The sequence below is a fragment of the Aythya marila genome (genome assembly GCF_965140915.1).
Source record: "Aythya marila genome assembly, chromosome: 5".
Lineage (NCBI taxonomy): Eukaryota > Metazoa > Chordata > Aves > Anseriformes > Anatidae > Aythya > Aythya marila.
The window spans coordinates 33,488,477-33,503,180 of NC_139046.1; the positions used below are offsets into that span (position 1 = coordinate 33,488,477).

At 44.9% G+C, this 14,704-nt stretch overlaps 1 protein-coding gene across 3 annotated transcripts in view; it reads left to right on the forward strand.

Moving 5' to 3' along the window:
- Positions 1–14,704, forward strand: part of MAPKBP1 (mitogen-activated protein kinase binding protein 1) — a 96,022-nt gene that overhangs the window by 42,277 nt on the left and 39,041 nt on the right. For all 3 annotated transcript variants that reach the window (XM_082762368.1, XM_082762370.1, XM_082762369.1), the window contains exons 4-9: positions 6,148–6,210; positions 6,810–6,867; positions 9,896–10,066; positions 11,859–11,996; positions 12,835–13,017; positions 14,095–14,255. In XM_082762368.1, coding sequence (XP_082618494.1) covers positions 6,148–6,210; positions 6,810–6,867; positions 9,896–10,066; positions 11,859–11,996; positions 12,835–13,017; positions 14,095–14,255 — 774 coding nt within the window. The remainder of the gene's footprint in view (positions 1–6,147; positions 6,211–6,809; positions 6,868–9,895; positions 10,067–11,858; positions 11,997–12,834; positions 13,018–14,094; positions 14,256–14,704) is intronic.

Genomic DNA, 14,704 nt, shown 5'->3' on the forward strand with positions numbered 1-14,704 from the left:
TGGTTGGTTTAAATACACGAGAGACTTGTGCAGGGGGGAGCTAAAAGTCAGTTTGGCTGAGGCTGTGCTGATGCTGGTAGATGGGTTAAAACCAAGAATCTTTCTCCCACTGGCTTAAGGTAGCTCTGATTGCCAAATTCTTGGAGGCTCGAAGAGCAGTCTGGAAAGTATCTTTATAGTCTTCTGTGTTCTTCCCTAGGCCTGTGCTTTTGGCTGCTGTTGGAGGCAAGATACTGGACCTGAGTTTGATCTGGTGTGGCCATTCTTGTGCTTTTTTGGAGCAGAGCCATTTTTGTGCTGTGTTTTAGTTCCCAGTCCCACAGGTTTGGGGTGCCACCCAGCCTTTTTAGCAGAACAGATGTGTCCCAGGTTGGCAACTAGAAATTCCTACTCTCTTAGCCTGGCAGTGCTTGTATTTATTGATCACTTTTTTTTTTTTTTTTTTTTTTTTTTTTACAGCGGGTTTCTTGGTCAGCAGTTGTGTCTTTCCATTAGCCTGTGTTTGTTTCTGAAGCATGAATTTCTCTGCATCTCTGGCTGCTGCTCTTCCAGTCTTCTTGGTCATGGTGTGGTGCAGGGAGCTCTGAAGCCTTTTATTCTCAGGCAACGATACCCAACTCTTAACCTCTCAACAGATACGCCTTTCTTCTCAGAATGCATTTAATTAATATAGCTTGCATGAAAATACCTATTCAGTTACACAGTCAATGTGCACATCCTCTCTCATCGCTGTTAACCCACTCTCAGTATTGGCTACGAATTAAAGAAGCTTTTTGGCAGGAAGTATTGCAACACAGAAAATTAACACCAGCTTTTGTAGACGCTGCTTCACTCTGATCAAGCTTCCCTTGGCAACCAGCACAGTGTAAAAAAGATTTTGTTCTTATCAATGCCTTTTTTCTTTTTCATGCATTTTGTGCGTAGGAAGCTGTTGCAGTCTCATTTGAATAGCTTTGGGTCTGGGGAAGAGAGCAGAGTATGAGCCAGAAAGTGAGAAATGGACTCATTTTGAAGGGATGGGACTGTTTGCTCTTTTCATTTATCCTTGCAGCAGCATGAAAGGAAACTGTTGGCCGGGGGGAGTAGCCAATTTCCAGCATAAACTATATACACTTAGGAGAGGAGGATTGCACCCATGAATTCGGCCTCTGGTCCTGTGTCCTGCAAGACAGGGCAATGCTGGTTGAGGGATAACTTGGGAAAGGAAGGCAATCGCTGACTTCTGGTTTTCCTGGAGGGGTGGATGTCCTGCAGAGGGAAGGGACGGAGAAAACTGAATTGTGCAGAGATCTGTTTGACACTAGCTTGCTGAAGAAGGGTGAGGAAGACAGTGGGTGGAGGAAGGCAGCTGAGACTGGAGGGATGTGCAAGGAGGGCAATGAGGAGATGTTCAGGAACTAGGATTCGGGCAACAACAGGAGTGAAGCTGGGAGGAGGAGAGGCAGAAGTAAAAGGGGGGGGCACGGAGTGACCCGCTGCTGCTGACTTAGTGAGTCAGATGCTTCATGTAAATGTGATACTGACGTCCGATTCCTCTCCATTCCTGCTCCTATATTTAGCTTGGGGAAATTGCTTCTTTTTTATACTTTGGGCTTTTTTTCCTTTTGCAGGAGCCAATGGGAACTGTTCGGACACTCCTTCCCCTCCTCTTTTCCCCCTTTGAAACAACACCAGCTTTTTATCTGCATATATGGTGCACAGTTGTGCGTGTGCAAGATAGGGCTGCGCCTTCATGGAGGCTTGGAAAACTCTGCCAGGGGCCTTTCCCTGCTTCCTGGCTGCCTGACCCACATGGGCTCCCTGATGGAGCTGTCTCCAAAAATCCTTGATGTAGCTGTGACAGCCGATTCTGTCCTTTGTGTTTGAAGTTACCTGGGTGCCCCACAGGGAAGAGGAGACCTGGGAGGGAAGCCACAGCCAATTTGTCTTTAAAAGCTGCTTGCATCAGGAAGGTGTTGCTTGAAGGTTGTGGGTGACATCATAGACCTAGAAATAATTCCTGAAATATGTGTGCAATTGCCAATGGCCCTGCAGGAACCGGCATGCAAACAAACAGGACACTTGATCTCAGCTGGCTGATAGATGGTTTGTACAGCAGCAATCTGTATGGCAGTGAATATTTTCTGTAAATGTCTTGGGAATCAGGATGTATTCGTGGATGAAAAGATGCTGATGTCATTGAGCCCTGCCTGCAGCTGCAGAGAAGGTAGAGTTTGTGCTGAAACAGGGTTGTTAACAATGCTGACCTTCTAAACAGCTCGAGAGCACTAGGTCAGTGGTGTTTGTAGGTCCCATGTGAGGTGCTTTTGAAGCTGGTGTTAGTTTTCGTGTTGGCACTAGCATTGAAAAAGTTCTCTTCAGACAAAAGCGTCTTGAGAACTTGAGTTTGTTTTGACAGCTTCAGTTTGGAGAAGGGGTGGGGCGGGCAGAGAGGTGATGTGACCATTATACAGTGCATGTCTGAAGTACTTTGCTTGGTTTGCATCCACAGTGGGAGGCTAGGAACAAAAAGCTGAATGCTCTCATCCCTTGCGTCCTTTCCACCCCTCTGGCTGTAAAATGCTGAATGCGGCCCTATAAAGCAGCAGACAAAAGTGTAGGGCGGATAGATGGGTGTATGCTCTTATATGCAATTTTCCATGGTAATTATTTTTATTATTTTAACTAAGATTAAAGCCAATATAAACGGAAAGGAGTAGGTACTTTGAGTCTCCTGAGGGCTTGGTAGCCATAATGAAGTTGGAGGAAGCATTGAATAGGTGGGTCAAAGATCTGACCATTCCCTGTCCCCATTCCCTGTATTTTGCTAGACCAATTTACCTTGCTAAAACAGCACACCCAGCATCCCCATGGGCTCTGAGCTACCTCGTTTGGGGAACTGCTGCAGGTTCTGCTGAAGAATCACTTGCTGGCTGCGTGGGGTGGAGGAGCTGCCATGCCGAGCTGAGCTGCAAGTGTCTGAGCAGGCATCGAGGTTGCCCTGAACTCTCAGAAGTGGTTAAAATGGTGAAAGTAGTTAACTTCTATGCTTTGAGATGTGCTCTCCACGACTACACGCCTTCCTGTGCATTTTGAGACGGAGCCAGTTTTCCAAGTCAGGTGCTGCTGACTCCCAGAACAGTGCCTGTGCCCTGCCGTGAGGTGTGTGGCTCGTGGCTGCCATCCTGCTGAACAAGCATCTCTTGGAGCTGCCTGGCATCGTCATTGCTCCTGTGTATGGCAGACGGGAGGGTGATGGTGGAAAACCAGCAGAGCAGTGGGGTAGCTTTTGTTGAGTAGCAGCTCATTTAAGAAAGCAAGCTGAAAAGACTAGTTGAGCCTAGCCAAATAACTTTACTGGTATACAAGGCCATAATATATTAGCAAATATGGTTTACAACTCAATATAAGCACTTGCAATCTTGTTTCTGTAAACATATGGGTTAAAGTGACCTTTTTGTGGCATAAATCAATGCTTGCAGACTCGTAAGGAGTCACTGAATTTTTCTTTTTCCCTTCCAGATAGGGCTTGTTCATTATGAGTCTGACTCAGTGAATCTGACATAGGTGTGTTAGGACAGAGTTAAAATATCCATGCCTGTGCCTGCTGCTGTGGGACTAGCGCCTGTGTGGCTGCTGCGGTGCTTTGGCAGTTCGTGGGTGAGCTGGGGGTCCTCACCTCCCCCATGGGGCCTGGTCTTTGCTGGGAGCTAAGAAGGGGCGAGGAAGCCAGCAGGAAGGCAGGCTGGCAGGGAGACAGCCAGCTCTGGAGCACATTCAAACTAAAACTCATAATTGTAAGTGGTCAAAGGCTCTGCTGTGTAAGTTACTCAGGGCAAAGCCCTTAGTGTTTCACTATACTATTCTAGGAAGTGGTTTGTTTGCTTGCCTGGTTTGAAGACCGTGGCTTGTTTTTTGCATCTTTCCTGTGTTTTTAGACTGCGTTCACTTCTCTGAAGCCCTTTTTTTTTTTGTGCAGGATGCATAGGAAGGTATCTGACAGGATGTTGTGTCTTTCCTTGATTCTTTCTAATGCTTTCTTTGAAGCTTATTGTGAGCAAAAATCGTCACTGTTATAACCCAGCAGGATTTTGGTCCATTAAACATATCCAACTTCACAGAATGGAGTTTGACTTTGCTTTTCTGCTTAGCGGAAGGCTTGGGATTAGATGGATTCTCACATCTGCTAACTTCCTATTTCATATCTTGTGATTTGCAAGGCTTAACCTCCCCTGACTCGTTAATGGATCACAAACCACCTGCTTCTTTACACTAATCCTTCAGAAATAAATAGCATAGCTTTGACTTGAAACTTCCCAGTTTGGTTCTGCAGGGTAAAAAGAGTGGAAGGCTCAGTCCCAGCCTGAATGGGCTCCTGCTTTACACTTTCACTGCTCCTCCACAAGTTTGTGTCTCCGGTCATGGCTGTCTGACTTAACCGTTAGGAAAGTTTGGTGCTTTTATGACTTTAGTGTGGGGCATGGGTGGAAATGTAGAACAGTCTGACTGGGGGGCATTTCTTGTGACTGGTTGGTGATGTGGAGGTTCAGGCTTTGGTACCCTCTGACAGTGTCTGCTTCGAGCTAGTGATGTTAGTGGAGCATGGTAGCTTCAGCCAAGGGCTGTGAGCGTGAGGCCTTGGTGTGTCAGTGCTCCTTCCTCTTCTCTTTTCCATCTCAAAATGCACACCTGCCAGCCCAGGTGAGGCCCTGTCAAACCCGAGCCGTGCCTGCAGCGCTGCTCGCCCTGAGCACTGCCAGCAGCACGGAGAGGGGCCAGGAGGACCCGGTGCTGGTGAGCACAGCGCCGTGCTGCCCAGGCACAGGTTTGCAGCCTGCATCAAAAGTTGGCTCCTGCGATGGCCCAGCTTTTGCCTTTCTGCTTGGCTGCTTCAGGCCAGCTCTACAACTTCTCCCTGCCGTGTTTCTCCTGTGACTGCTGTCTGTGGCCTGGCACACGTCGTGGGTGAACCCCAGCGTGACGGTGATGTGAGTGAAGTCCCCAGCAGTGAGGGCTGCTGGCAGCGGGGCTGAGGCATCCTTCAGTGCTCTGCTGGCACCGCTGCAGCAGGAGGAGCCGGGCCTCCAAGCTCTGGCAGCGTGCACATACAGAGCGAGAGACAAAAGCCACGATTTCTATTTTAGAGGTGAAGTGAGAGATAGGGCACCAAGTCATTAGAGCAATTGCTGTTCTGCCTGAGGCCAATTTTCCCTTTCTTTTATGCTTTTAGGCGGGAGCAGGAAGGGCCTTGTGTGTGGGGGTGTTTTGTTTTTTTTCATATCCACTGGCTACTGCTCTGTTCTACAAGCCAAGACAAATGCTGTTACGTGAGGATTTTTGAAATTGTGCTAAGTGTTTGTGGAGAGTGGGGAAGATGCGGGGCCTGGGAATGCTCCAGGCTGCTTGTGGTGGGCTGAGACACCAAGGCAACAAGCTATTGGAAAGATCTGTGGGGAAGAGGAGCCTCTTCTCCTTCACACCCCTCCCAGCCAGTGACTGGTTTGCTCCTGATGGAGCAACCTATTGCTTACCAGGAGTTTCAGATGAGCTGCAGAAGCAAGTAATAGAGATTTATGCAGAGTCCCTAAGCAAGTTGTTTATTCAGATATGTCCCTCAGGTCAATGAGTTTTGGCATCATGGTTTTCCCCTTCTGAACTGGCCAGCCACCTCTCATGCTATACTCAACAGCTTTCTGTCCTCTCTAGTGTTATGGACAAGGTGCAGCTCCTCATCCCAACCCGGGGCTTTTCTGAAAGAGCACCTCTTTCCTTCATCCTGACATCTTTGCACTGGTCTAGACGTGATGGTTTGGTGCTCAGTACATAGGGTCATGTTTATGGCAGGGAACCTAATCCATTAGGGCCATTGCCTAGACTTTCATGATTAATCTTTCCATCCAGCTTGAGGAATCAGAGACTCAGGGCTCGCAGATGCAAAAGACAATTATTTATGATACTAGCACACGGTGTACCTCAACATGGGAGAGACTTACAATTCTTCCTTTCCACTTTCCAGTTAAGCACAGCTCAGCCTATGAGGTTGGCGTATGGAACAGCTTTTTGGGGCTGCTCATGCTGCTGCTCTGCCAGCAAGGATGGTGCTTTTTTTTTTTTTTTTTTTTTTCTTTATACAAATACTTACGTTGTTCTTCTGTTTCCTGCACCTAGGTGTGTTGTTGTGCTGTTCAACCCTAGAAAAAATAAGCAACACCATATTCTGAACAGTTCCAGGTGAGTGAAGTTTCAAGCTTTCTTGCTTTCTGTGGGAGATGAATTTCAAGGTTTTTATGGCTTGAACAAAGTGGGAATTGTTGCTCCAGCTAAATCCCCTCTCAGTGAGGATTGCCTCGGGGAGAGGCTGCCTGCTGGCTTGACTCTAGCTCCTTCTAATGTGGGGTGCTGTTATTGATGAGGCAATGGCTCAGAAACGTTATGGCCTCATGAGGAACTTTAGCAGGCATGACATGGGAGGACTCTTGCAAGAACTCCATGGTATCTTTACGATTATTTTTTTTAACCTGAAACTATTTCCTCATTATTGGAGCCAGGACTGGGACGTGGTCCTGCATCTGGAATAAAGACATAAATATGAAGATAAACCTTGACTTCTGGAGCTTTTCCAGTGCTGTAGGCATGCTGCTAGAGACTTAAGCACCAGGGAATCACCAGGGCAAGTGTTAAGACGTCTGGTAAAAGAAAACTATTATGTCAGGCTATTACATGTGATTTGAGCCTCTTTCCAGTTTGTCCCAGCCTACTCCCCAGTCATGATGTATTGAAATGAAATCACATGTTGGAAATGTTTCTGAGTGTCATTTTCTCTGTTTTAGGAAAACAATTACAGCACTTGCTTTCTCTCCAGATGGAAAATATTTGGTTACAGGAGAGGTAAGTGTGAGAGGAGACACACCTTGTCCAGCACATTTTGAAGCATGGTAGAGAGTGTTATAAAAAACAAGCCAGTGAGTTGCCTTTACACAGAAATCTCTTTTAGTGTTGTACCTTTGGGTGGACCAGCTGGATTATGGGTGGCTCTGGATTCCTGCTTGCAGTTTCTTAGTGTGTTTTCTTTCATTGGCTTGTGGGACAGATCGTCTGGAGTGGCTTCTGTGACCTGAAGATAGGGTGAAAATAAGTGAAAGAGCACACAGCATGGCTCTACTCTAGCCTAGTGAAGAGTACTTGGATGGTCCTTTGACAGAGTTTATCATTGTTCCTTCAGGATTTCAGGAAGTAGCTGAAGCTGAATAGTGTTGTGGAAAAAGTGAAAAGTGCATGTGGATTGAAGCTTTAGGAATAGTGACAGAAGATGCTGGTGCCTGTGGTTTGGCATTGTATGTTTGGCTGGGGGCGACAATTACTTCTTCTTTTCAAACATGCCTAAGGGGGAGAATAAGGATGACTCCACCGCATGTCTATTGTGCATGAGAAGTTCAGAACATGGACTGTGTGTCATGAGTTTGGAATTGCTGGATGTTAGAAATCCACAGAAATGTTGCCTGTCCCCCTTATGGTTGGGCTCAGTTTGCTCTTGTGTGTGATTAATAATAAGTTATCATTAGTCTCTGTGCCTCTGTAAGACATGGGGAGTGAGCATGTGTGAAACATGTCCCCTCCTGAGCTTCAGCCACAGAGAAGTATATCACAGCCCTGTCAAGAAGGAGGCTGTTCACTCCAGAGGGCCCTGGAGCAGTCACTGTGATGCAGTTGTCATGCCACTGGGTAGCTCCCTAGCCTGAATCCTGCATGGATCAGGCCAGCGATAGAAACAGTAGTGTTTTGGGATGGAGGCTACCTTGACACACACACAAAAAAACAGAAAAACATGGATTTTCCATCAGATTTTGTTGTTAACTTTTTAGTGAAAGCACAAGATTTTATACTGTAATTTGTTTTTAATTGCTCCTTATATTCTAGAAGTTTTTAAAAATAAACAACTTATAATTTTATATGTAATTTTCTTTTATGTGTATGTAAGTAAATAAATTTAAAAAAAAACAACAGAAAGCTCTCTTTTTGTACCTCTCTGCTGCTCTATTCTTTCCATGTGAGGTAGGAAAAGAGGTGAAAAATGAAATGGATATTGTTCTTACTGACAACCCAAGCTTTCCAGTTTGATACTTCACTGGGACAAAGGGCAAGTTTTGATTAAACAAAAAACAAAACAAAACAAAAAAAAAAAAAAAAAAAAAGCTTTTCCAGTTATACTTGAAAGTTGGTGTGTTTTTTTTTTTTTTTTTGTGCCTTGTTGCAAAACATGTCTCCTCTTGCCCTACTGTAAGGCCATTTCTCTTTTTGTATCCTCCCACATGCCTGACATTTGAGTTCGAACTTGGTGGAGTGGTGTCCCCTGCCGGTGTCAGCAGCCTCTTCCTCTTCTTGCTTGGTCCTGTGGGTGGTCCCCCAGGGAAATGCTTACTGAGTTCACTTTGTCAAACTCGCTTTTAGCAGCCTCATGCTAATTCTGCCTCTTAGCAACTTAGCTTCCTGCACGACTGGCTTTTCAGGAAGGAGAGCACTGAGATTTGTCCTTGGCATGCTATACACATCAAATGTCTTTTGAATATTTCAATACAAAGGAAAATTAATTTTTTTTTTCTCCCTATGGAGGCATAAATTGCTCATGCGTGGGGATGACGCATTGCTTGCTTTTGGTGAACATTTACTATATGACTGAATATGAATTCAATTTCTTAAGGTCCACAGGTTTATGCTAAGATGTTAGGAAATATGTATATATATTTATATACACACATATGCATTTGTTTAAGTACAGTAATTGCTTGAAAGAGCAGCTGATTTAGCTCACTGTAGCATCTTGACAGCCAGCTTGAGACCTGAGCTCTGCTGTGCAGGAGAACTGCACTAACTGCAGCAAAATCTGACCATAGCACCCTTCTGGGCTACAAGCAGTTGCTTGGCAAAGCTTTCGGACAAGACAATTAAACATTCACAGTTCTGAGTTGCTAAGGATTTGATTTCTCCTTCTTGTGATCGGAGTTGCCTCTCCCACACAGTCAAATGACTTAACCCTGCTCAGGAAAGGTACCATTTTGCCATGTTGCCATGGAAATGTTATCAGGCAAGCTACCGTTTTGACAGATTACAACGTGAAATCATGAGAGGCTTTTGACTAGGATTTGCTCATCAGGCACATTCTTGGCCAACATTTCAGCTCATCTTCTGCTTCTTGTTTTATTTTGCATTAATAACAAATAACTAAGGAAAAAAAATGGAATTGTCTGGCAGAAGGTGCTGACTTGGCATTTCTGAAGTCTGTGAGCTTCTCTTTCTTTTGAGAACAAACATAAAAACAAAGGACATTATTCTCTCAATGCCTTTCTCTGGTACTGCCTTGCCCATGTTCTTTCAGGCAGCATGCATTCACGTGTTACCCTTGTGACAGAAATGGTACTGTTAGTCTCCGATATGCCTCCCTGAAGTAGTGTGTGATAATTGAACAGTCACATCATGTTTTTGTATGGCATGACCTCGTTTGGGATCTCCAATGTCCATGTAGTGTTAGGGCCTTTCATTGCACTGAGTCCAGAGATGCAATGTCACGTAATCCTTTTCAGAAACTGGCTGTGAATTCCCTTCACATATATCAGGGATGTACATGAAAGGTAGTGTTATAATCTTTGGGTGTTCTCTGAGGAGGGTAAGAAAAGGATTAAAGCAAGGGAGGTAGTCTTAGCACCTTCAGACACCTGTTGAAATGCATATGCTCATTAGGTTGGCAGCCTCAACTTGGGCTTTAAAGATTTGAAAGGAACTCAAGTCTCACCTCACCCTGCTGTGATTCCAGCAACTACACATCTTTTTCCAAGCCCCCCCACTTATGTATGCTTGAATCTGTCAGAACCGCCCTCAGGAGTTATGTTTCCTGTTCTGTGTGTGTTCTTCTCCCCTCCAGAGCGGACACATGCCGGCTGTGCGGGTGTGGGATGTCGCTGAGAGAACCCAGGTGGCCGAGCTGCAGGAGCACAAGTACGGGGTGGCCTGCGTGGCATTCTCCCCCAGCTCCAAGTACATTGTGTCAGTGGGGTACCAGCATGACATGATTGTCAACGTGTGGTCGTGGAAGGTAAGTTCTTCAGGAGGTTGAATGGACCACAGAGTTGTTAAATTAAAAAGAGTGGGCAGTCTGTCATTAAGCTATTTCAGTTCTGCCTTGCTTTCTGCCCTTTTCTGTGTTTGTTTTTTTTTGACACTTATAGATGCAGACAAGCTTGGACATGAGAGAAAGCTATGGTCCCTTAGGGATGGTCTAAATCACTTCAGTGTAGGGATATTCACCAGCCTTGGAGACGCGTGACATCTTGCTGTCCTGTCAGGAAAGCCTGGGCTCTGAAACTTTGTCAAAGCCTCGTGCTTTTTTAGAGGTTTGTTAGAAAGCTGATTTATGAGGTTGAGGAAGGAAACTCTCATCAACCAGGGATTCTTTGTTGGTGTAGTGGATGCCCTTGGCTCATTTTGCTTTTGTTGTGTCAGCATCTGTATTGCTTCAATTCCTTCCTTGATGATTTGGAATGGGAATTTAAAGAAAGGTGATGGAGGCCACGCTGTCTGCCATTGGGTTGAAGCAACATTCTGTGGAAATAATGCCTTTGTCTTATCCATTAAAAAACATTCAAGTATGTGTTGTTTATATTGAAAACAAAACAACAAAAAAAACACACATTTACAGACAGGCTTAGAGCCTTCTGCATTAGTAAAAGCTAAGCATTTATGTTTTGGATCAGCTCCTGCAACCTCTTCAGGTGCAGTAAACCTCTCTAAAAGATGTATTTTAAAAAACACACTTTAGTGAATCTGTTAAATTTCATGTGATGCAGCTTATAAGTCCACTTATTTAGTTTGTTACCCTCTTCATCACATTTCCTATGCCTTAATTTAGTTCTCTTACATGAGCTGAAGTTTGGCCTTTCTATTATTTTGTATGGCTGACCTGCGTGGTGATGCTTTAAGCATGTGTGTCAGGGTTGGAAATTGAGTGCTCAGTCTTCTGGTTCTTTCAAGTTATGCGAATGAAAGTAGAAACTCCAAGATTAACATAATGCAAAGCATGTGGGGGACTGCATATAGGTGGCTTTGTGAAAAAAAAATTAAAAAATATATATTTTTTAAAAATTCAAACTTCTACCACTCCTCCCTGGGGAAAGATGGGGAGGAGGAAAACTGAGAGCTGGTCCTGGGGACAATGAGCTCCTGTTGTCTGCCTGTTCTGCTTGGACAATGTCCATTCCCTTTCTGTGTCCCTATCATTGCCACAGTCCATTTTCTTTTCGTTTTCCTAAACTTTTGACCTTTTGAAATGCACAGAGAGGTGCAGCAAATTTTGCTTTGTATCTTCTAGTACAGGCGTGGGCTTTTTGTGTTCTGGGTCTTTCTATAAAGCTTTCTGCCTTTAAACAGAAGGGAGAATTTATGGAGGAACCAGTGCTGTTTTCCTTATGGAAAATATCGGTTCCTTATCTTGAGTGCCTTACCTACACTGCTGCCTGGAGGCTGGGAGAGCTCCTCCTTGTGCTCGCCTACAGTGTGCCTTTCTGTTTAGAAAGGGAAATGGGTTTGCTTTGAGCTCCCTGTGATTGTGCAACCAGCGAGTCGAGGCTCAGATGCCAGTTCCTGCAGTCAGTAGTGACTGCTGATTTCTCAGTCCCAGATAATGCGGATGTGGAATTGAATATAAATGTGCTATCTGCCAAATCAGTGCTCCCAGCTTCTGCTGGGGAGGTTGTATTCAAGAGTGAATAGGTTTGGGTCTCATCTTTTCCCTGCTGCAGCACTTGTAATGAGAATATGCCTGTAACTGAAATGAGTTTCCTTTTCTTCTGAGCAAAGAAATTAAGCTATCTAAATGATTATGTTTCCAGAAAAACATTGTAGTGGCAGCCAACAAAGTCTCGAGTAAGGTGACAGCTGTGTCATTCTCAGAGGACTGCAGTTACTTCGTCACTGCTGGAAATCGGCACATCAAGTTCTGGTACCTGGATGATAGCAAAACCTCCAAGGTGAGAAAGAGCGTATTGAGGTCAAGCTGTGAACAAGCACTTCTGTCTTATGGCAGGGTGGATTTTGCCTCAGTAAGCTGTGGGAACTGGGAATTCTTTGATTTTGCTGGGGTTCAGGAGCAGCCCTCCACACCTGGCTCTCAGGTTTTAATCTCCCTGTAGGATGGTAGCAAATGCATGCTGCAGAGGCACCATGTGCTTGTTTTACCCTGTGCTGAAGCAGACGCATGGCTGCTGGGGCTGCATCCAATCATGCTTGTTCTTTAGTAGTCACATATTCCAAAGGAGAAAAAATAGAAAAGAGCTGCAGTTATTGAGCTCCTTGCAGCACAGAAGTAGGGAGAGCTGTTTGATATTGGTATGAGCATCTCAAGAGGTTGTGAGTGTTATTTCTGAAGTTTCAGCTAAAGCGTTTAACCTTTTAGCTGTCCTCGTCTTCTCTGGGGGACAGAATCCATGTATGCTCATTTTTTTGAGTGCTTATGAACAGGTGGTCCTACTTCATGCGTGGACCACCTGTTGGCGTTTGGTATAAATCACAGATTGGCCATGAAAAAAGGTGGGTTTTCCTGTGGGGGGTTCTGCTGTCTCTGGGTTGTATGTTTTTTATGCTGATCTTTGGTGACACTAGTCATATTCTGTTCCATTGATGGTCTCAGTACACTATGCAACCAGTGGGTCTGCAGCAAGTAAAATGTGTCACTACGTTTCCTTGTAGGTTGTTTGCAGTTCCCTTTCTTTGAGGTTCTTCAGCACTTAAGGCTTGTTGTTCTTAAAAATAAGTCTGTCTGCCTGGAGTGCCTCACTGTTTCTAACAAACTATTTTTTTTATTGGTAGGTCAATGCTACAGTACCTTTGCTAGGTCGCTCAGGATTGCTTGGAGAGTTAAGGAACAACTTCTTTGCAGACGTGGCATGTGGAAGGGGCAAAAAAGCTGACAGCACCTTCTGTATCACATCCTCAGGCCTGCTGTGTGAATTCAATGAAAAGAGACTGTTGGACAAGTGGGTGGAACTGAGGGTGAGTTTTGTTCTGTCTGTCCTGTAATATTCATGCCTGCTGAAGCAGAGCAGGAACAACAAATAACAAAGGGCACTCAGCACAAGCTGGCCACCAGCAGTAAGAGTCATTGGGCCTCTGCCACTTTGTGACTTACTCCAGCTGGAAAGCCGGACAAAATGGCACTGCTTCTTGGCAGAGGGATTTTATTAATCATTGAGACTTTTTCATTCTCAAGTCTCAATGATTAATAAAAGTGTTACAGTAACTGCCCTTCTGGACAAGCAATGTCCTAAAGTAGCTTTGGCAACTCCTGTGTTGTCCTTCCTTAGTTGGCCTGCATAAGTAGGAGTATTTGAAGGATTCTGATTTCTACCCCCTCTGCAGCATCTAACCTGGCTTGTGTGTCTCACATACAGGTTCCCTAGGTAGTAGGTAGTGGGTTTGGCTATTCTAAAATACCAGGTTGGCCTGTAGTTGAAATTTTACTGGGCTTATTTTCATGTCACTTGGATGTAAGATGCTCACCTGAAAGAATCCAATGCATTAAAACCAAGGCAAAAATCTTTCCATGCTTTCTCTCAAGTGAAATGCCTCTTCTTTTCTTTCCTTTCTTCTCTAAACTCTGCCTTTCACTCTCGCTCAGAATACAGACAGCTTCACAGTAAGTTGGAAAACAGTTTTGCATTGAACTCATCCCTGTATTGTCACAGTCCATTTTTACCATTTTCTGCCATTTGTAGAGATCCCATTGGAAGGGGGGAGAACATTTTTTTCTTTTTTTTTTTTCTTGTCCCCTTGGACAGGTAATGTATTGGTGCACTAGTACAGGGAGAGGTGCTGCTTGCCTGATAGTGATACTGAATGTAACAGAGGAACAAAAAACTATGTTCAGAATATGATTCAGGTGGAAGCTCCTCAGGAAAGAAATCTGGATTTTTAGCCTTTTTCTTAGTCCCAGAGGGCTTGAGTTCACTTCACTTCTCTGACCATGATTCCTTTGTCTGTCAATTTGCTGTTCTCTCTCTCTGTTGTGTGTTTGGTGACCTTTGCAGTGAAAGTGCATTGCTCACAAGCCTTGTACTCTGTCCTCTTCAGACCACTGTGGCAAACTGCATCTCCGTGAATCATGATTACATCTTCTGTGGCTGCGCTGATGGCACTGTGCGGATTTTTAACCCTCTGAACCTTCACTTTGTCACCACGCTGCCGAAGCCGCATTTCCTGGGAACAGACATCGCAAGTGTGACTGAGGCCAGGTACTGTGGAGAGGATTGAAGGGGGCAGGGGAGGCTTGTGTGGGTTAAAACTGTTACCCAGGCTTTTGCCATCTGGATTGTGCTCTTTTTATGGACTAGAATTGGCAGTGTATGGCTGATCTCCCCAAGTTCTAACAGCGTTGCCTGGCATGGCTGGGCTAAAGCCCAAAGCTGGTTGCTAGATTACACAGCACGTCTTCTTCCTCATCTCCATGGAATTGCTCCTGTCTGGTGGCTTTTTGATTTTGGTTTACTCTGAGCAAGCAGGCAGAGAGGGTTCGGGATGCTGCGGCACACTTCAGTTGCTTCTGTACCCGTGGCACATTTTTTGGTTATTGCTGGTGTAAGGGCTGAAGACTCTCTGTAGCAACTTACATTGTTAACAGATGCCCAGGCTTTTGTATGGTATCTTTTCAAAGGCTCTGTTGCAATCTTTTATCAACCCGAAT